Consider the following 19706-nt stretch of genomic DNA (forward strand, 5'->3'; position numbering starts at 1 on the left):
CTGAAATGAAATTTCACCTTACTTCACCTTATAAATTGTACCTCATTCTCACCTTGTTACAGGTAGTTAGATAGGCATGAGCAGGGCAGGAGAGAGCTCTCCCCCTAACCACTAGGAATATCAGGTGAGGTTTGACAATTATCACACTGCCCCCTCTAAAAATGATAATTTGGCAGCCCATTCAGGGCGCCAGAGCGAGGCCATTTCCTGATGATCCACAGCTACTAACATTAAAGTGTTAGTTGAATGCAGATGCCAGGGAGAAAAAACTTCCTGGGCATGCTCACTAAGAGACAAAATAGCGAAATATGACCTTCTGGGTATACACCACCGGAAAAAGGGAAGAAAGCCTCAGACAGGCATGTATGCAACTTGCTAAACACACTGCATGAGCTCCAAGGGTAAGGGAGGCACTGCGCATGCGGGAAACCCACCCTAACGGAAGAATCATGGGAAAGAGGCGAACCTATAAAGCCCTAGGATCAAGGTAAAACATTCTCTTTGACCTTCAGGCACCCTCTTGGATCTCTTCCAAGTAAGCTTTCCTTTCTTTCCTGTTCTAAAGCCTTTTAAATAAACTTCGACTCCTACTCTGAAACGTGCCTCGGTCTCTTTTCCTGCTTTATGTCCTTCAAAGTCTTTCTTCTGAGGAGGCAAGGACTGAAGTTGCTGCAGACCTGCACAGATGTGCTGCTGGTAACTCAGGGTAACTCGGATCTCTTCCACCGGTAACAGCCTGACTCTGAATAATAGAAGTTTTGTCCCTGCTTTTATAAGCCACCTCAGACAGACACTGGAACATGTTAGACAACACTTAAATGCTTCGGAAGGGCATAAAAAATTCTAAAAAAAATTCAAGAGCTGTCATAATTGCTGGGAAGACTGGCTTCTGCAGCCCAGTGTGGCTTCACACTAGTCAGAAGACACAGATTCTGTATCCCTCCCCTACCTGGGACCTCCAGGAAAACTCCTCTGGTTGATTCTCAAGAGTCTTCCAAAAAGGCAGAGGGCAGACCAACAGACAGGGGCGGTGAACTCCTCTAACCGGTCCAGGTCTCACACAGCTGTTTATCAGCAGTTTAGCTACTGAGCATGTCATATCATACTGGAAGTATCTCCTACCAGGAGGATATTAATCTCCTGCTTCCTACAGATAATTTCCAGTACAGTAAAGAAGTCTGTTCATAAGAGAAAATCAGACCAAAACAAAGAGAAGCATACCCCAAAAACAGAACTGCCTGAGAACCAGATCCAGCAAAGCCTGAAGCCTCTCCTACTCACTCTGAACCTCACCGGTACATGATCTATATATGTCCTCGTTTAAGTTAGTTTGAGTCGAAATTCTGTCAGTTACCCATGAAAGGGGCATGTTAACTTATTTGTATCCATCTACTAAGGCAGGCCCCTAGGAAAGCCTATTATGTAATTAAATGAATTTATCTTCATCCAGAAAAGCTGGGGAACAGGGTTACTAATTAACTAAATCTTGCAATATACTAAAAATGTGAACAGACAATTTTTCAAGAATTTAAAAATATATTTTAAAATAAACTTTTAGTGTTACATAAGGTAGTTTAGAATTCATCATAAAATCACTACAATTGCCACTATCATTTTACAATCGAAGTTTTCCATTTAGAAACAGTATACCACTGTGGTTGAGACTACTGGCTTTAGCTCTAACAAGATGGGTTCAAATTGCGGCTATGCTATGAAATAGTTATGAGATCTAAAGCAAGTTATTTAATGTCTCCGTACTTTGGTTTCCTCATCTGTTATCTAAGATGCCAATACTTATTACCTCATGGGATTTGGGGAAAGATAATACATGTAAATACATGTAAAACATTTGTAATCGGGCCTGCTCCATCAAAGCACTCAATGCATTAGCTATTTTTTAGAATTGTGTTATGTATTTTAGTCTCATCTAAAAACAATGTCTGCGTTTTGGTCAAAGGGAATAAAAACTATAAAGAATTTAAGTTTAAAACCTCAGAAGTCAGGGTTCCATTGTTATTCTTCACTAAGTGTATGGCTTGTATGCACCCAACAACAGAGCAGATAACACAAAAACTACTGGGAATGCAGGGATAACATCGTTAAAAATACATAAGCACTAAAGCTTTTCATAATCCTTTTACAGTATCAAACAGTCCAAGTATACCAAAAAATAAAAACATAAAGAAAAATACAATTAACAAACTTAAAAGCAATAGTATGAATGTTTACATCCCTAAATAGAGAATGTACATTTTTATAGTAATAGAACATGAACAAAAATCTACCAGGTACCTATTCACACAGAAATCATAAACTTATTCAAAATAGTGTGGCTAATGCTCTTTTATCACGATTCCAAAAATCAGAAATAAAAGTAAAATAATGATGAAAAGTGTTAAAACACTTAAGAATTAAGAACTCATTGATAGTATAGAGATTCCTTAAAGAACTAAAAGTAGGCCAGGCACGGTGGCTCATGCCTGTAATTCCAGCACTTTGGGAGGCCGAGGTGGGTGGATCACAAGGTCAGGAAATCGAGACCATCCTGGCTAACATGGTGAAACCCTGTCTCTACTAAAAATACAAAAAATTAGCCGGGCGCGGTGGTGGGTACCTGTAGTCCCAGCTACTCAGGAGGCTGAGGCAGGAGAATGGCGTGAACCCGGGAGGCGGAGCTGGCAGTGAGCCGAGATCGTGCCACTGCACTCCAGCCTGGGTGACAAAGCAAGACTCCATCTCAAAAAAAAGAAGAACTAAAAGTAGATCTACCGTTCAGTCAAGCAATCCCACTACTGGGTATTTACCCAAAGGAAAATAAGTCATTATATGAAAAAAACACATAAACAAAGTGTGATGCCTCATGCCTGTAACCCCAGCACTTTGGGAAGCCGAGGTAGGGAGAGGATCACTTGAGCCCTGGAGTTCAAGGCCAGCCTGGACAACACAGTGAGACCTCATTTCAATTTAAAAAGAAAAAAAAGACACATGCGCAGGCATGTTTATAGCAGCACGATTCACAACTGCAAAGACATGGAACCAATCTAAGTGCCCATCAACCAATGAGTGGACAAAGAAAATGTAGTATATATATACCATGGAATACTACTCAGCCATAAAAATGAACAAACTAAGTTCATTTTGCAGCAACTTGGATGGAACTGGAGGCCATTATTCTAAGTGAAGTAACCCAGGAATGGAAAACCAAATTCCATGAGAGCTAAGCTATGAGGATGCAAAGATGTACATAATAAAGTTTGGGGACTCTGGGTGGAAGGAGGGAGGTGAGGAGTAAAAGACTAAATATTCGGTACAGTGTACACTGCTCAGGTGACGGGTGCACTAAAATCTCAGAATTCACCACTACAGAATTCATCCATGTAACCAAAAACCACTTGTACCCCAAAAGCTATTGAAATTTTAAAAAAAAGAATTCATTGATAATCCATGGGTAGAAAGAAATCAAAACAACTTATATCAATGTTACTGATAAAAGAACACTTTAACCCAAAATGATGGGATACAGTGACAGTTATACTAGCGGAAATATTGCATCCATCTCGCCCCTTTTGTTCAAAAAAGAAAGTGATTTTTTTTTTTAGAGACAGGGTCTCTCTCTGGCACCCAGGCTGGAGTGCAGTGGCACAATCATAGCTCACTGTAACCTCAAACTCCTGGGCTCAAGTGATCCTCCCACCTCAGCCTCACAAGTAGCTGGAGTTATAGGTACAAGCCACCAAGCCTAGCAGAACTCAGAAATCTTAATAAAGAAATTTAGTACTTGTTTTAGTCAGCTTAGGCTGTTGTAACATTCATTTCTCAGTTCTAGAAGCTGGGAAGTCTGAATCAGAGCACCTGCATGGTCACGGTCCTGGTGAGAGCTCTCTTCCTGGCTTGCAAATGGAAGTCTTCTTGCTGTGTCCTCACATGCAGAGAGAGACAGAGAAAGAGAGAGAGAGAGACACAGAGAGACGGAGAGAGACAGAGAGCAAAAAGGAAGTATCTCTCATGTCTCTTCTTCTAAAGGTACTAATCCCATCATGAGGGCTCTGCCTTCATAATCTAATCACCTCCCAAAGGTCCCATCTCCAAATACCATTATATTGGAAGTTAGGGCTCCAATATATGCATGGGGTCGGGGGAGGGACAGGGAACACAATTCAGTCTACAGAAGTACTCTTAGTAAAAATCTTATAAAATCAGAATAATAATAGAAGAAAATAAGCCCAAAAAGATGAAATATAAAATTGGTCAAGAAAAAAGTTCAATGTAGTGAAATAAAAATAAACTATAATAGCCAATATAAACAACCTAAAAGCTTATATTTTAAAAGTTCTATAAAATAGAGAAACCCCTTTTGAATCTGTTTGTGTAAAAAACGTTTGTGTATGTGTGTGTGTGTCTATGTCTGTGTGTGTATGATTAAAAACAAGAAAAAAATGCATTCCTGAGTAATTAAAATAATTATTTAAGACTGTATATAAGTATATGGCAACCAATCTGCTAACTTAGAGAAAAGAGATAATTCCCTAGAGAAATATAAAAGTTATTAAAAACTGATCTAAATAGAAGTAGAAAGCTTGAATAATTTCCTTAGAAGAGTTTGAAAGAAGAATTTAAAAGCTACCATTTTTAAAGAGAACAGAACCAAGTGATTTCACCAATGAGTTCCATCTAATTTCTAAGGTGCAAGGAATTCTAGTATTATTTAAACTATTCCAGGTCATAGAAAAATATTAAAATATCTCCAATTTACTTTGGAAGTTAACATTATCTTAATAACCAAACATGACAGTGGACCAAAAATACACATAATTCAATGCCACTAAATAAAATATAATTTTCAGCAATATATCAAAAATGTTTAATAGTTTACTCAGTCGAGTCCATTCCAGGAATATAAGAATGGACCAATATTAAGAAAGGTGTCTTCATAATTAATTACATCAAAAAACTGAAGAATAAACCATATAACTGTAATAATGAATGACAAAAAGTATTTAATAAAAACTTAGCCATTCCTAGTAAGAACTAGGTAATTCAGTAACCAAATAATAGTATTTAAATAAGATAATGCTTCTTAACAAAACACATTAATACATATAAAAATAATCCTTAGACTTCTCTGATTAAATGTCTAAGAGACTCTTAATATAGCCAAATGCCTCAACTACAGTAAAATTTGGCAGTAGGAGAGAAGAAATGACAAATTTGAAATTTTATATATTCAAAATATATATATATTCAAACTCATAAACATAAGCATACATATATCTAGGTACTATATATTCACACACAGAAATACCACCAAATTCATATATAAAAATCTATGTGTATCCCTTCACAGAAAACATACACAATATACCTAATTATACATTTATATTTATTCTCTGTTAAAATTACTAGTTTACCTGTTTGGGATGTCGGAACAAGGAGTTCTTATAGAAAATGTCCTTAGCCTGGCTCCATGTACCATCAATGATGATTATTGTAGAAGGATAAACAGGAGAATCTAATATAAATTCTTCCAAATTAGCAGCTTCAGCCCCTGGATATAATATTAATGTACCAGACTTTCGGCAAACAGTTGAAAGTTCAGGATCTCTGAAAAAGTTTTTTAAAAATATATCTTTATTAGCTTGTGAGGAAAAAAGGTTTTATTATGCTTACTGAATTTCCTAATAAAAGTTTCCCTATATGTAGTCATTTGTCTAATCAAATATAAGTATTAGTTTATAAAGTATGAATTAAAAAGACTCAAAATTTTGTGTACTCTCTACTGATGTATTCACCACAATTCTGCCACTCTCCTCTAGGCTTTCCAATCCTCACTATTCTTCTCTATCAAAGCTTTTCTATCCAACTGCCAGTGACATAACTTTAGCCCTTCCAAAGAATTCTTCCTTTCCTCACTAATACTTCATGTGTAATCTGATCCACTTTATCAAAGTAAACAACTGGCACTGCCTAACAATCCTAGCACAAACAATCCTAACAATCCCAAGGCAAAATCGAGTAGCAATGGAAGAACCATAAAGAGAAGTTAGGTTGCATAGGCAAGCCACATTCTCAAATTCACCTTTGTTAAAGCCAACTAAATATGGCCTGAGAAGGACTCCATACTTCTATATTTGAGTCCTTATGGATGAACCCTAACCTATCTTAATAGGCAGACAAGATTGAAAACCTAATTTAGGAGTATGCACCTGTAACAATGGCTGAGTCTTGGCCAATCCCAGTGGCCATACTTCAACCATTCACAGAGTGCTAAGTGTTCAAACTGTGTTCAAATAAGGCACACCCCAACCTGTAACCAATCCAGCTGTTTCTGTACCTCATTGCTGATTTCTGTACATCACTTCCCTTTTTTTTTTTTTTTGTCCACAAATTTGTTCTGACCACGAGGCATCCCTGGGGTCTCTCTGAATCTGCTGTGATTCTGGGGACTGCCCGATTCACAAATTGTTCATTGCTCAATTAAATTCCTTTAAATTTAATTTGGCTGAAGTTTTTCTTATAACATCGTATATTATCTATTGAAGTAAACCAAAATATTTCACTTCAAAATATACTTATTTGACATATGTTGACACAGCTGTTTAGAGGGCTTGCAAACAGCAGTAGCCTTGAAAAGCTGTTGCATCTGTAGAGAAAAACACATGGCAGCCAGGCTTTCTCTGAGGACCTTCCCTTGTCCAGATCTAGGAAATAATAACTGAAAGTCTGACAACCTTAATGGTCTGAAAGAAATATTTACCCTTTATTCTCTATGAAGGCTGCTATCGGTGCGGTTTCATCTGCATAACAAGACCACTTTTGCCAGCCAGGCCTCCTCTTCTCCCCGTCCCAGATGTTTTTGCCATAATAACCAGCTTTGCCATGCTCTAAGCCCCTATTCTTTCTGTAAACCTCAAGATGACATAAAAGCATCAACTATCTGGTCATTTCTCTGAGTTCTTATATTTCATAAGACTCCCTTACACGTCAATAAATTTGTATGCCTTTTCTCCCTTTAATTTGTCTTTTGTCAGATGATTTTCAGCAGACCTTCAGAGGGTGAAGACGAACGTTCCCCTTGGCCCCTACACCATCATCCAGTTCCGTTATAGAGTTAGTTGATTCAACATTCATTCAAAAATGTGTCAAAGCTTTTTGGTACTGGAGACAAAACAATGAATGAGATACCCTTTGCCCACAAGCAAAAAACAAAACAAAATGCTATTAAGGGGAAAGGAGACAAATTATCATTTTTCTTTGAAATATAATTTGGACTTCCAAATTCAGCTCAGAAATAAAGAGTTTGAAAGTCATCAAGCCCATCTTCACAAAAAAAAATGCTAACAAACTGAAAATTAACAACTTTTCTTAGATTCATCAGAGAATTGAGGCTCCAGGGCAAACACTCCAAAACCCAGAGGAAAAAAAAAGAAAAGTAACCATCTTGAAATAGCCCGCAGCATTCTCCATAACAAAGGCCTTTCCCTCAAGAGAAACTACTTACCACAGCTTTTTTCTACCTATTATTTAACCACAAAAAGAAATTAAGTACTAATATATGTTACAACATACATGTTACAACCTTGAAAACATTATGCTAAGTGAAAGAAGCCAGTCACAAAAGTCCAAATATATTATTTCATTTATATGGAATATCAGATATCAAATATGGATAACAAATAGGAAAATCAATAGAAACACAGAGTAGACTAGTGTTTGCTTAGGACTGGGAAGGCGCAGGGAGTTGGAGAGGACGGAGGGCATAGGGATAGGTAGGTTGACAGTTAAAGGTAGAGGGTTTCTTTTTGAAGTGATGACATATTTTAAATTGACTGGTGATGGTTGCAAATATCTTTGGATATACTAGAAACCAATTAATTTGTACATTTTAAATTGGTAAGTTAAATGGTAAGTGAATTACATCTCAATAAAGCCCTTTTGAAAAAAAAAGGGATGAAGATATATGATAATACTAATCAAAAGATAATTCCAGGCCAGGCAGTGGCTCACCCCTGTAATCCCAGCACTTTGGGAGTCCAAGGCAGGAGCACTGCTTAAGCCCAAGAGTTCAACATCAGCCTAGGCAACACAGTGAGACTCCCATCTCTCCAAAAATGTTTAAAAATCAGCCAAGCATGGTGGCGTGCACCTATGGTCCCAGCTACTCGGGAAGCGGAGGCAGGAGAATCGCTTGAGCCTGGGAGGTCAAGGCTACAGTGAGTGAACCATGATTGTGCCACTACACTCAAGCTTGGGCAACATAACGAGACCTTGTCTTAAAAAAAAAAGAAAAAAAAAAGTAACTGCAGTCTGCAATAGCTATATAAACTACAGACAAAGCAGACATCAGAAGGAAACTTATGAGGATGAAGAAAGGCATTACATAATAACAAAAGAGTCAATTCTCCAAAAAGACATAACAATCTTTTAACATGTATGTACTTAAAAATTCACTGTTCACAACATGTAAGGCAAAAACCAATAGAACTGAAAAAAGAAACAGACAAATCCAGTAATACAGTTGGAGACTTCAGTACAACCTTGTCAGTAACTGGTAGATCAAGCAGACAAAAAAATCAGTAAGGATATTGTTGGCCTGAACAGCATTATCAATCAACTTGATCTAATTGATATTTATAGAATAGTCCACCAACAACAAAATACACATTCTTCTCAAGTTCACATGAAACACTCACCAAAACAGACCACATTCTGGGCCATAAAACATACCCTGACAAATTTAAAATAGAAATCATACAAAGTAAGCTCTCAGACTACAATGGAATTAAATTAGAGCCAGAAAACTTGCTGGAAAACTCCGCAGTATTGGAGATTAAACAACATACTTCTAAATAAACCACGGGTCAAGAGATAAGTCCCAAGGGAAATTTTTAAATATTTTGAACTAAATGAAAATGAAAATACAACTTATCAAAATGTGTGGGAAGCAGCAAAAGCACTGCTTAGAGGGATATTCATAGCATTAAAATGCACATTAAGAAAAAGGAAAGACCTGAAAATCAACAGTCTGAGCTTCCTCCTTAAAAACACAACAACAACAAAAACAACAACAACAACAAAAGCTAGATAGGGCCGTGCATTGTGGCTCATGCCTCTAATCCCAGAGTCAGGAGGGTCACTTGAGGCCAGGAGCTCAAGACCAGCCTGAGCAATGTAGCAAGACTCTGTCTTGACAAAAAAATTAAAAAAAAAAAAAAAAAAAAAAAAGCTAGAGAAAGACGAGCAATTTAAGCCTAAAGCAAGCACTATAAAAAGAATAGAAAGAGTAAAACCTAAGATGGAAATCAATGAAGTTCAAAATAGGAAGACACAGAAAAAAATCAATGAAATCAAAAGCTGATTGTTATAGAAGGAATTGTGTCCTCCCCAAAATTCATATGTTGAAGTCCTAACCCCTAGTAGCTCAGAATATGATGGTATTTAGAGATAGAAAAATCACCTTTAAAGAAGTGATTAAGTTAAAATGAAGCCATTAGGGTGGTCCCTATTCTAATCTAACTGGTATGATTATAAGAAGAGGAAATTTGGACACAAAAGAAGAGATGGCAGGGGCACACCTGTTCAGAGGGACAACCATATGAACAGGCAATGAGAGGGCAACCAACTGTAAGCCAAGGAGAGGCCTCAGGAGAAACCAAATCTACTGGCCTCTTGATCTTGGAGTTCTAAACTCAAGAACTGTGGAAAATAAACTCCTCTTTGGCCACCCAGTATGTGGTACTTTATTATGGCAGTCCTAGCAAACTAATACACTGGTTCTTTGAAAAGATCAATTAAATTGATAAAACTACACCTGAGGTAATCAAAAAAAGAAGAGCAAAGACACAATTACTGATATCAGAAATAAAAAGGGTGATCATTACTGATTCCAAAGTCATTAAGAAAATAATAAATACTACAAAAAACTCAATGCCCACAAATTTCATAGTTAGGAGGAAATTAACTAATTCCTTGAAAAACAAACTATCAAAACGCACACAAGGAGAAATACGAAAACTGAAAAGCTCTATGTCTATTAAAGAAATTGAATCGATAATTAATAATCTTCTAAAAAAGAAATCACCAGGCCCAGATGGTTTCAGCAGTGAATTCTCTCAAACATTTCAGGAAGAAATGGTATCAATTCTCCACAATCTCTTCCAGATCCTAAAAACAGACAGAACATTGCCTAATTCATTCTATAAGGCCAGCATTACCCTCATATCAAAACCAAATAAAGGCATTACAAGAAAGGAAAACTATAGATCAATATCCCTTATGAATATAAAGGCAAAAATTCTCAACAAAATATCAGCAAATTAAATCCAAAAAGTTATCTACCATCACAAACCAGATTTATTACAGGGATGGAAGGTTGGTTTAACATTCAAAATCAATAAATGTAATCACCCACATCAATGGACTAAAGAAGAAACATCAAAGGACTGTATCAATTCACAAAGAAAACGCAGTTGACAAAACCCAAAGCCCATTCATGATAAAAACTCTCCACAAACTAGGAATAGGGGAGAATGTCCTCAATTTAGTAAAGAACATTTGCAAAATACCTATAGCTAGCATTATACGTAACTGTTCTCTAAGACTGAGAACAAAACAAGGATGTCCTCTCACCACTGCTATTCAATCACTAGCTATTGAAATAAGAAAAGGGAACCAAAGACATACAAACTAGAAAGATGAAACAAAACCATATATACTCCTCAGAAGACCTAATCATCTATGTAGAAAAGTCCAGGGAACTGACCTAAATAAATAAATAAATAAATAAATAAATAAATAAATAAAAATAACCTCCAAGAACAAGTAAATAAGTACAGCAAGGTCACAAGATATAAGGTTAATATACAAAAGTCAATTGCTTTCCCACATACTAGCAACGAAAAATTCACATTTGTAATTGTTTTAAATACCATTAAAATAGCCCTGCAAAAATGAAATTCTTAGGTGTGAATCTATTCAAATATGTAAAGTACCTGTATGTGAAACACTAAAAAACACTGATAAAAAGCAAAAAGGACTGGGCACAGTGGCTCACATCTGTAATCCCAGCACTTTGGGAGGCCAAAGCAGGTGGATCCCTTTAGCCTAGGAGTTTAAGACTGGCCTGGGCAACATAGTGAGACCTTGTCTCCATTAAAAAAAAAAAAAAAAAAAAGCAAAGAATATCTAAATAACTGCTTTAGATTTACAGAATTATTGCAAAAATAGTACAGAGAATTCCTATATACACCACACCCAGTTTCCCTTATTATCTAAAAGTAAAATACATGAAAACAATAACACAAAAAATAGAAGGAGATTGCATGGAATTATATTTTTATAAGGTTCTTATGTTATATATTTAATGTATAATGTTATTAATTCAAGGTAAACAGTGATAAAGTAAGAATACATAGTATAATCCAAAGACTAACCACAAAAGGCATACCTAAAAAGCCAACAAAGAAATAGAATGGAACGCTAAGAAAAACTTAGTAACCCAGAAGAAAGACATAAAAGAGGAACAAAAGATCAAATAACTGATAGGACTAACAGAAGACAAATATCACTATGGTATTCACTGGTAATGTAAAAGAAAACAAGTCAATAACTACATCCAGGAAAATGAAATAAACTCCCCAATTAAACAACAGAGATTGTTAGATTAAATTTAAAAACCAAGACCCATACCATATAAACACTAGCACCCACACATAGTAGACTTTAAGACAAAAGAGTATTACCAGAGATAAAGAAAGACATTTGTGATATTGTGAAATATATATTTGGTCTTCTTTCCGTTTCCTGGCATACAACTCCTAAAATCCTTAGAATCTTCAAAGTGTTGTTTTTTTGTATGCTAATATTGACTGACAGCTCCAGGGTGGGATTAGTCACTGGAAAGACTAAGGGGAAGGAGAGAGGCTAAAGGTCAAGTTGATCACCAGTGGCCAATGGCTTAATCAATCATGCCTGAATAATGAAGCCTAAATAAAAACCCAAGCAGACAGGGTTCAGAGAGCTGAACATGTGGCCATTCCTGGAGGGTAGTGCACCAGGGAAGGCATGGAAGCTCTGCAGCCCTTTCTCTGTACCTTGCATTACGTATCTCACCTGTACCCTTTGTAATATCCTTTATCATAAACTGGTAAACATTAAGTGTTTCTAACTAACTGAACCCAAACCAAGAGTTGTGGAAGCCCCAACTTGAAGCTGATCAGTCAGAAGTTCCTGAGGCCCGGACTTGCCAATGGTGTCTGAAGAGGGGAAGGGGCAGTCTTGGGAACTGAGCCCTCATCCTGTGGGATGTGACACTATCCCCACGTAGGCAGGGTCAGAATTGAACTGGAAGACACCCAACTAGTATTATTGCAAAATTGACTGCTTGCTTGTTTGCTCGCTCGCTCGCTCGCTTGCTTGTGGGGAGAAATCCTCACATATTTGGGGGTCTCGGAAGTTTTCTGTGTTGAAGTTTGTGGTGTTGACACCACAGTAGAGGAAAAATGGTTGAGAGTTTTTCCAACAACACATAATAATGATAAAAGGACTAGTGCATCAAGTAAACATAATAATACAAAATACATATTCACCTACTTAAAGAGTTTTCAAATAGATAAAACAGGAACCAAAAGAACAAAATGTTAAAATAAACAAATTCCTAATCAAAGCTGGAGATTTTAACACAATTTCCTTGATATTTGAGAGAAAACATGCTCATAAAATCAGTCAAAATACAGAAGATTTGAATAACACTATCAACCATCTTCACCTAATTGATAGTTTGTGTAACACTACATCTGACAACTGAGGAATATAATCTTTTCTTGTGCATATAGAATATTTACCAAAAGACAGATCACATGCCAGAACACAAAACAAGTATCAATAAAATTTTTAAACCTAAAATCACAGAGTATAAACAAATAAGAGTAGAAATCAAAATAATCATGATACATCTAAAACTTCCCCAAATATCTGGAAATTAAGCGACACACTCCTGAACAATCCATGTGTGAAAGAAGAAATCACAAAAGTAATTTTAAAATATTTTGAACTGAACAAACCAAAATCACAATATAACAGAATTGGTGGGATATATAAAGCAATGGTTAAGAAGAGAAACTTGGCCAGGAATCGTGGCTCTCACCTGTAATCCCAGCACTTTGGGAGGCCAAAGGGGGTAAGATACTTTGAGGCCAGGAGTTCAAGACCAGCCTGGGCAACATAGCGAGACCCTGTCTCTACAAAAGAAAACTTTTAATTGAGCGCAAGAGTTCAAGGCTACAGTGAGCTATGTGTGTGCCACTGTACTTCAAGCCTGGAAAACAAGACCCTGTCTAAAAAAAAAAAGGAAAAATTTATAGATTTACAGTTGAAATGTTTATATGCACGGGCCAGGCACAGTAGCTCACATCTGTAATCCTTGCACTTTGGAAGGCCAAGATGAGAGGATCACTTGAGGCCAGGAGTTTGAGACCAGGGTAGTCAACATAGCAAGACCCCATCTCAATTTATTTTTTTTTTAATTTATGCTTATATGAATGAACAAAAAGGTTTAAAATCTGTTATCTAATCTTCTACTAAAAAAAGAAAAAAGAAATTAAATCCAAAGCAAGAAAAAAATTGACAATAAAGAGTAGAAATCAATTAGAAAACCAAACAAAGAAAAACACAAAGCCAAATCTTGGTTCTTTAAAGAGATCGACCAAAACAGACTAAGAAAAAAGAAAAGACACAAATTACCTAAATCAGGAATAAAAGAGGTTACCACTACAAATTCTACAGACATGAAAATAACAATAAATAAATGCTACAAGCAATTTTATGACAATAAATTCAACAATTTAGATAACTTGTACCATTTCTTTGAAAGGTACAAAATATAAAAACTGACACAAAAATAAATAGAAAATATGAAATGCCTTATGTTTAATAAATGAATTATATTTGTAAGAAAAAAACCTTCCCACAAATTATAATATGACCAGGTGGGCTTTATCTTAGAAATAGAAGGGTTTTAACATGCAGAAATCAATCAATATAATACACTATATTAACAGAATTAAGGAGAGAATCTACATGATCATTTTAATAGATGCATTTCACAAAACTCAACAAACACCCATTCATAATTAAAACTCTCATCATTTTAGAAACTGATAAATGACATTGTATAACATGGTTATTACAGTTAATGTATTGTATACTTGAAAACAGCCATGAAGGCAGCTCTTATATGTTATCACTGCAAAAAAAAAAAAAAAAACCATAAAACTATTGTTATAAATCTGTTTAATACAGTTGTTGCCTTGGCATCCATTTTAGGCCTGACGTAAGTTATCTGTAATCCAGCCAACCCTATCACCTTTGGCCTAGTTAAAACTTTCCCTCCCTGTGTGGTGTTTGCCATATAGCCTACTTGTTCCTCACTAATCCAAAACCCAACACATTGCATAGCTGCTGACCACAATAAAACCTAAAGGTCAATACCAGAGTCATATGAATAAGCTCCCCCTTCATATTGTTCTCTTTAAACTAGCCAGTCTACAACCCACAGGGAAATCCCAAGGGATAATCCCCACAGACCTTAATAAAGGCATAATCCCACAGGTCTCCCCTTCCCACCCACCCAGCGGTTGAATCCCCTGCTGTTTCCAGACTTCCCTTTGGCCTCACATTGGCATCCTAACCTCTCTGGTATCTGTGTGTAATAAACTTCTTTCCTTTCATGCATTTTGGCTTCACTTCCTCATTATGTCTCTCCTGACACAGCCATACTATAGTATTCTCAATATTATTGAACATTTTGAACAAATCTTAACTATGTGAGGTGATAAATTTGTTAATTAGCTTGATTGTGCTAATCATTTCACAATGTATACATACATCAAAACATCACACAGTACATGATAAATATAACTTTTTCTATCAATTATACCTCAATAATGCTTGGTGGGGAGAAACATACAGCCGATATCATAGTTAATAACGTCCACAGAGTTTGGGACCAAGGTAAAGATGTTGGCTTTCACCACTTCCAATAAACATTATACTAAAGGTATCAGTTATTGCAATGCGGCAAGGAAAAAAAAAGGATAAGTATCAGAAAGGAAGAAATATAAATGATCTCATTTGCAGATGACAATGCTGCTTACATAGAAAGTTCCAGGGAATCTACAAAACAATTTCTACAACTAACAGACGAATTTAGAAAGTTACTGGATATGGGGTTAATATATAAAAACCAATTGTTTTCTTATATACTAGAGGCAAAAATTTACAAAGGACACCAAAAGCAGTATGTCTCTTAATCATTCCCCGATGATTTCATCATGTACTCTAACAAAAGCCTAAATTAATCATTCAATTACCACATTTATATTAATAGTTCTAATCTGCTTTAATTTAAAATTCATCAGCAAATAATAATTTACTGGCCAGGCCCAGTGGCTCATGCCTGTAGTTCCAGCTGCTCAGGAAGCTGAGGTGGAAGAATCACTTGAGCCCAGGAGGTGGAGGCTGCAGTGAGCCAAAATTGCACCACTGCACTCCAGACTGGGCAACAAAGTGAGATCCTGCCTCAAAAAATAATAATAATAACAATTTACTGAGTAAGCACTATATTAGGCACCATAGGGGAAAAAAAACTGAACTAAATCTAATACAAGAACCCTACCAAAAAAAAAAAAAAATGTTGTGGAAGATATTTAAGAAAAAAAAAAAAAAAGAACCCTACCATCTACCAACTGAAAGGCACTTTTAACAAAATGATATAAACACTAAGTATATTTGCCTTTTAAGTTACACATACATTACTATGAAATTCAGATAATGCTATCATTCCTTTGCTTATACATTATTTATTTTTTTATTTCTGATTTTGTTTTGTTTTGTTTTGTCTTGTATTATTTTGTGTGGTCAGGGGTTAGCAGAACCTAAATTTTTTGACTAATTTCCACTCTTTAGACCATGAATAAGCTGAAAGAAATAAGCTGAAAGAAACCATTTTTTAAGATCTGTGTAGAAAAGAATTATTTACATTGCCCTAACAGTTAATTTACCTTTCTTCACTGAAGCGACGACCGATCTTCACTTTACACTTGTCCTGGGGGAGGCATGCTGCTAGTAGAGGAACTGTACGCAACACTTTGTTTTCCTTTAATTAAAAAATGAATTGAAACATAGATTTTTACTTAGATATACACACTTTTAAATATTTTATAATGAACATCTGATTCATAACTTTATGTATAACTTTCACAAGTCTTTTACTAAAGACCACAGTTTAATAAAAAGAGGTAAAATTTCTCTGATTTATCAGTATTAACCATAAACAAGCATACATTTTTATTCTATTTGGGTATGTTTTACAGGTTTACTGATCAAAGAAGATTACATTAATATATATAATGATTAAGATTATTAAAATGTAAATTTGTGTTTAACTAAATTGAATCGTTTACTCTGACAAGTTTTTCATTTCACAAGTAATTACATTTTGCACTATGCCAGCTTGAAGATAACTGCCTAGATCTTTATGCCCAAAAAAGCAAGGAAGTGCTCAGAAAACAAAACAATGGGTTCTTCCCAGCATAGCCTCTTTACTTAAATTAAAAATTTTTTTAAAAAAGAAAACAAAACAATGGGGTATGTCAAAGGGACACAGAAGCCAATCTTAAAGAGCTCCCAATGGCTAAAATTGAACAATCTGAGCAAGAAAATAAATAACACAGTACTGGGTTATAACCCAAAGTACAAATTAGAGTCCAGAATGATATAAATAAATGACTTAATAAATAAATGGGAGAGAAGAAACAAATCTTCCTTACAAAAGAATTCCAAATAATAAATGTAAATACTCCCCCCTCCTGAAGGTGGAACTTAATCTCTTCCTCCCACTTGAGTGTGGGCTGGATTTATGGCCTTGCTTCCAAAGAATATAGAGTATGGAAAGAGAACAAAAATAATAACTTTAGAGTGGAGAAATCTGGTGGCCATTTCTGAAAATGCCATTAAGTTGACTGTCATCAGTGGTTTCTTCAATGTCCTAGCTTCCATCACTGGAAACCAACTTTCTTGTTGCCACGAGAATTCTACCTTGAATCCCATAGAGCCAAGTGATTAGTTACTCCGCCTTAGGTGGTTTTAGGACATTTTCCAATGTTTAATACAATGTTCTTCTCTCTTTACCATCACCATGAGACTGTGACACAAACTTAATCAGTTTCTAAACCTTTATCAAAGTAATACATGTATATATGTCAAATTAAACAGTGCCATAAGATTTAAAATGCCACAGTTGTTCCCAGATGTACTCCCCAGTACCACGTCCTGGAGGCAATCACTTTAACTCTTTTGGCTATTTCTTCTGGTAGTTATCTCCATATAACCATACAATATATGTTGTTTTTCTATTTCTTGATTTATCGATTTTAGATATTATCCAAAAACTACCAATTATCATCATCATAACAGCTAATATTAAGGCACACAATTCTAAGTACAATACACAGAGAGAGAGAAATATATCTTTTGTCATATCCATTTTACTAATGAGGAAACTGAAACACAGAGATGTTAATTAACTTGCTCAAAGTTTCAGAGTTTATAGAACTATTAAGAATTTGAACTCAGGCAGTCTAGCTCCACAGCCCTTAAGTACTGCCTCTCATAACAAATGAGGATTTAGCTTTCTAATACCACTCCTTCCTCTCACATCTAATATTATTAGTTAAGTCAATAAACAGTGTTTGCATCTTCACGACTAAATACACATTGTTCACAAAGGCCAAGTCCTTTAACATAAGATTATTTTCTTGTAAAGCTTTCTGTTATTTTTGAGATAGCTTTTCTATTTTTACCCTTAGGTAATTTTACATGTATGTATACCTACTCTTTGAAACGCTCCATCATATCACCTCCATATCATCTACTCCACCAAGTCTTCTTTTCCCAAAGCCCCCTCCTAGAGCCTATCTAAATGGTTAATAACTTTTTTATGGGAGAGTCAAAAACTAGCAAATCCTTTTTTCTTTTTTTTTATTATATATATATTTTTATTATACTGTAAGTTCTAGGGTACATGTGCACAATGTGCAGATTTGTTACATATGCATACATGTGCCATGTTGGTGTGCTGCACCCATTAACTCGTCATTTACATTAGGTCTATCTCCTAATGCTATCCCTCCCCACACCCCTCACCCTACAACAGGCCCCGGTGTGTGATGTTCCCCTTCCTGTGTCCAAGTGTTCTCATTGTTCAATTCCCACCTGTGAGTGAGAACATGCAGTGTTTGGTTTTCTTGTCCTTGTGATATAGTTTGCTAAGAATGATGGTTTCCAGCTTCATCCATGTCCCTACAAAGGACATGAACTCATCATTTTTTATGGCTGCATAGTATTCCATGGGGTATATGTGCCACATTTTCTTAATCCAGTCTATCATTGTTGGACATTTAGGTTGGTTCCAAGTCTTTGCTATTGTGAGTAGTGCTGCAATAAACATACGTGTGCATGTGTCTTTATAGCAGCATGATTTATATTCCTTTGGGTATACACCCAGTAATGGGATGGCTGGGTCAAATGGTATTTCTAGTTCTAGATCCCTGAGGAATCGCCACACAGACTTCCACAATGGTTGAACTAGTTTACAGTCCCACCAACAGTGTAAAAGTGTTCCTATTTCTCCACATCCTCTCCAGCACCTGTTGTTTCCTGACTTTTTAATGATCGCCATTCTAACTGGTGTGAGATGATATCTCATTGTGGTTTTGATTTGCATATCTCTGATGGCCAGTGATGAAGAGCATTTTTTGATGTGTCTGTTGGCTGCATAAATGTCTTCTTTTGAGAAGTGTCTGTTCATATCCTTTGCCCACTTTTTGATGGGGTTGTTTGTTTTTTTCTTGTAAATTTGTTTGAGTTCTTTGTAGATTCTGGATATTAGCCCTTTGTCAGATGAGTAGATTGCAAAAATTTTCTCTCATTCTGTAGGCTAGCAAATCCTTTTATTGGAAATGGTGTGCTAAAGTTAAGCACAGGCAGCCCAGTATTAATAAGTTAGATGAAAACTGGAAAATTCCTTTGCTGAGAATGGCTGGACACAGTGGTTCACGCCTATAGTCCCAGCTCTTAGGGAGGCAGAGGTTGGAGGATAACTTGAGCCATGGGTTTGAGACCTGCCTGGGCAATATAGCGAGACCCCGTTCTTAAAAACAGAAAATAATAATAATAGAAAATTCCTTGGCTGAGAAGGAAAAACTGTATGGATGCATTTCTACATGCATAAAACACATCTGTAGCACACACAGTGATGAATGAATCATCTAAACCATGGATTAATAATGGTCAAAAATAAATTAAAAATAAGATATTTGAAAACATTAAAAAAAAAGGCCAAGCATGATGGCTCACGCCCGCAATCCTAGCACTGTGGGAGGCTGAGGCAGGAGGATCACTCGAAGCCAGGAATTCAAGACCAGCCTGGGCAACATAGTGAGACCCTATCTCTACAAAAAATAGAAAGAAAACATTAATATTGCCACAAATCAATGAAAACACCCACACTAAAAAAGCTATCTTATATCTGGAACCACACAATAATGAAAAGGCACCATACTGTGTATACTGCAAAATGAACACAGTATTTGCCATCAAATGTCAAGTGGTTTGGGTTTGTTTTTTTTTTAAGATAGGGTCTTGCTGTACAG

General features: G+C 36.0%; 1 protein-coding gene across 2 annotated transcripts in view; it reads right to left on the minus strand.

Moving 5' to 3' along the window:
* DTWD2 (DTW domain containing 2) overlaps positions 1-19706 on the minus strand; it is a 155381-nt gene that overhangs the window by 88343 nt on the left and 47332 nt on the right. For both annotated transcript variants that reach the window (XM_034960376.3, XM_014344967.4), the window contains exons 3-4: positions 16056-16150; positions 5409-5601 (exon numbers count right to left, since the gene is read on the minus strand). In XM_034960376.3, coding sequence (XP_034816267.1) covers positions 5409-5601; positions 16056-16150 — 288 coding nt within the window. The remainder of the gene's footprint in view (positions 1-5408; positions 5602-16055; positions 16151-19706) is intronic.

This window comes from Pan paniscus, chromosome 4 (genome assembly GCF_029289425.2).
Source record: "Pan paniscus chromosome 4, NHGRI_mPanPan1-v2.0_pri, whole genome shotgun sequence".
Classification (NCBI taxonomy): Eukaryota; Metazoa; Chordata; class Mammalia; order Primates; family Hominidae; genus Pan; species Pan paniscus.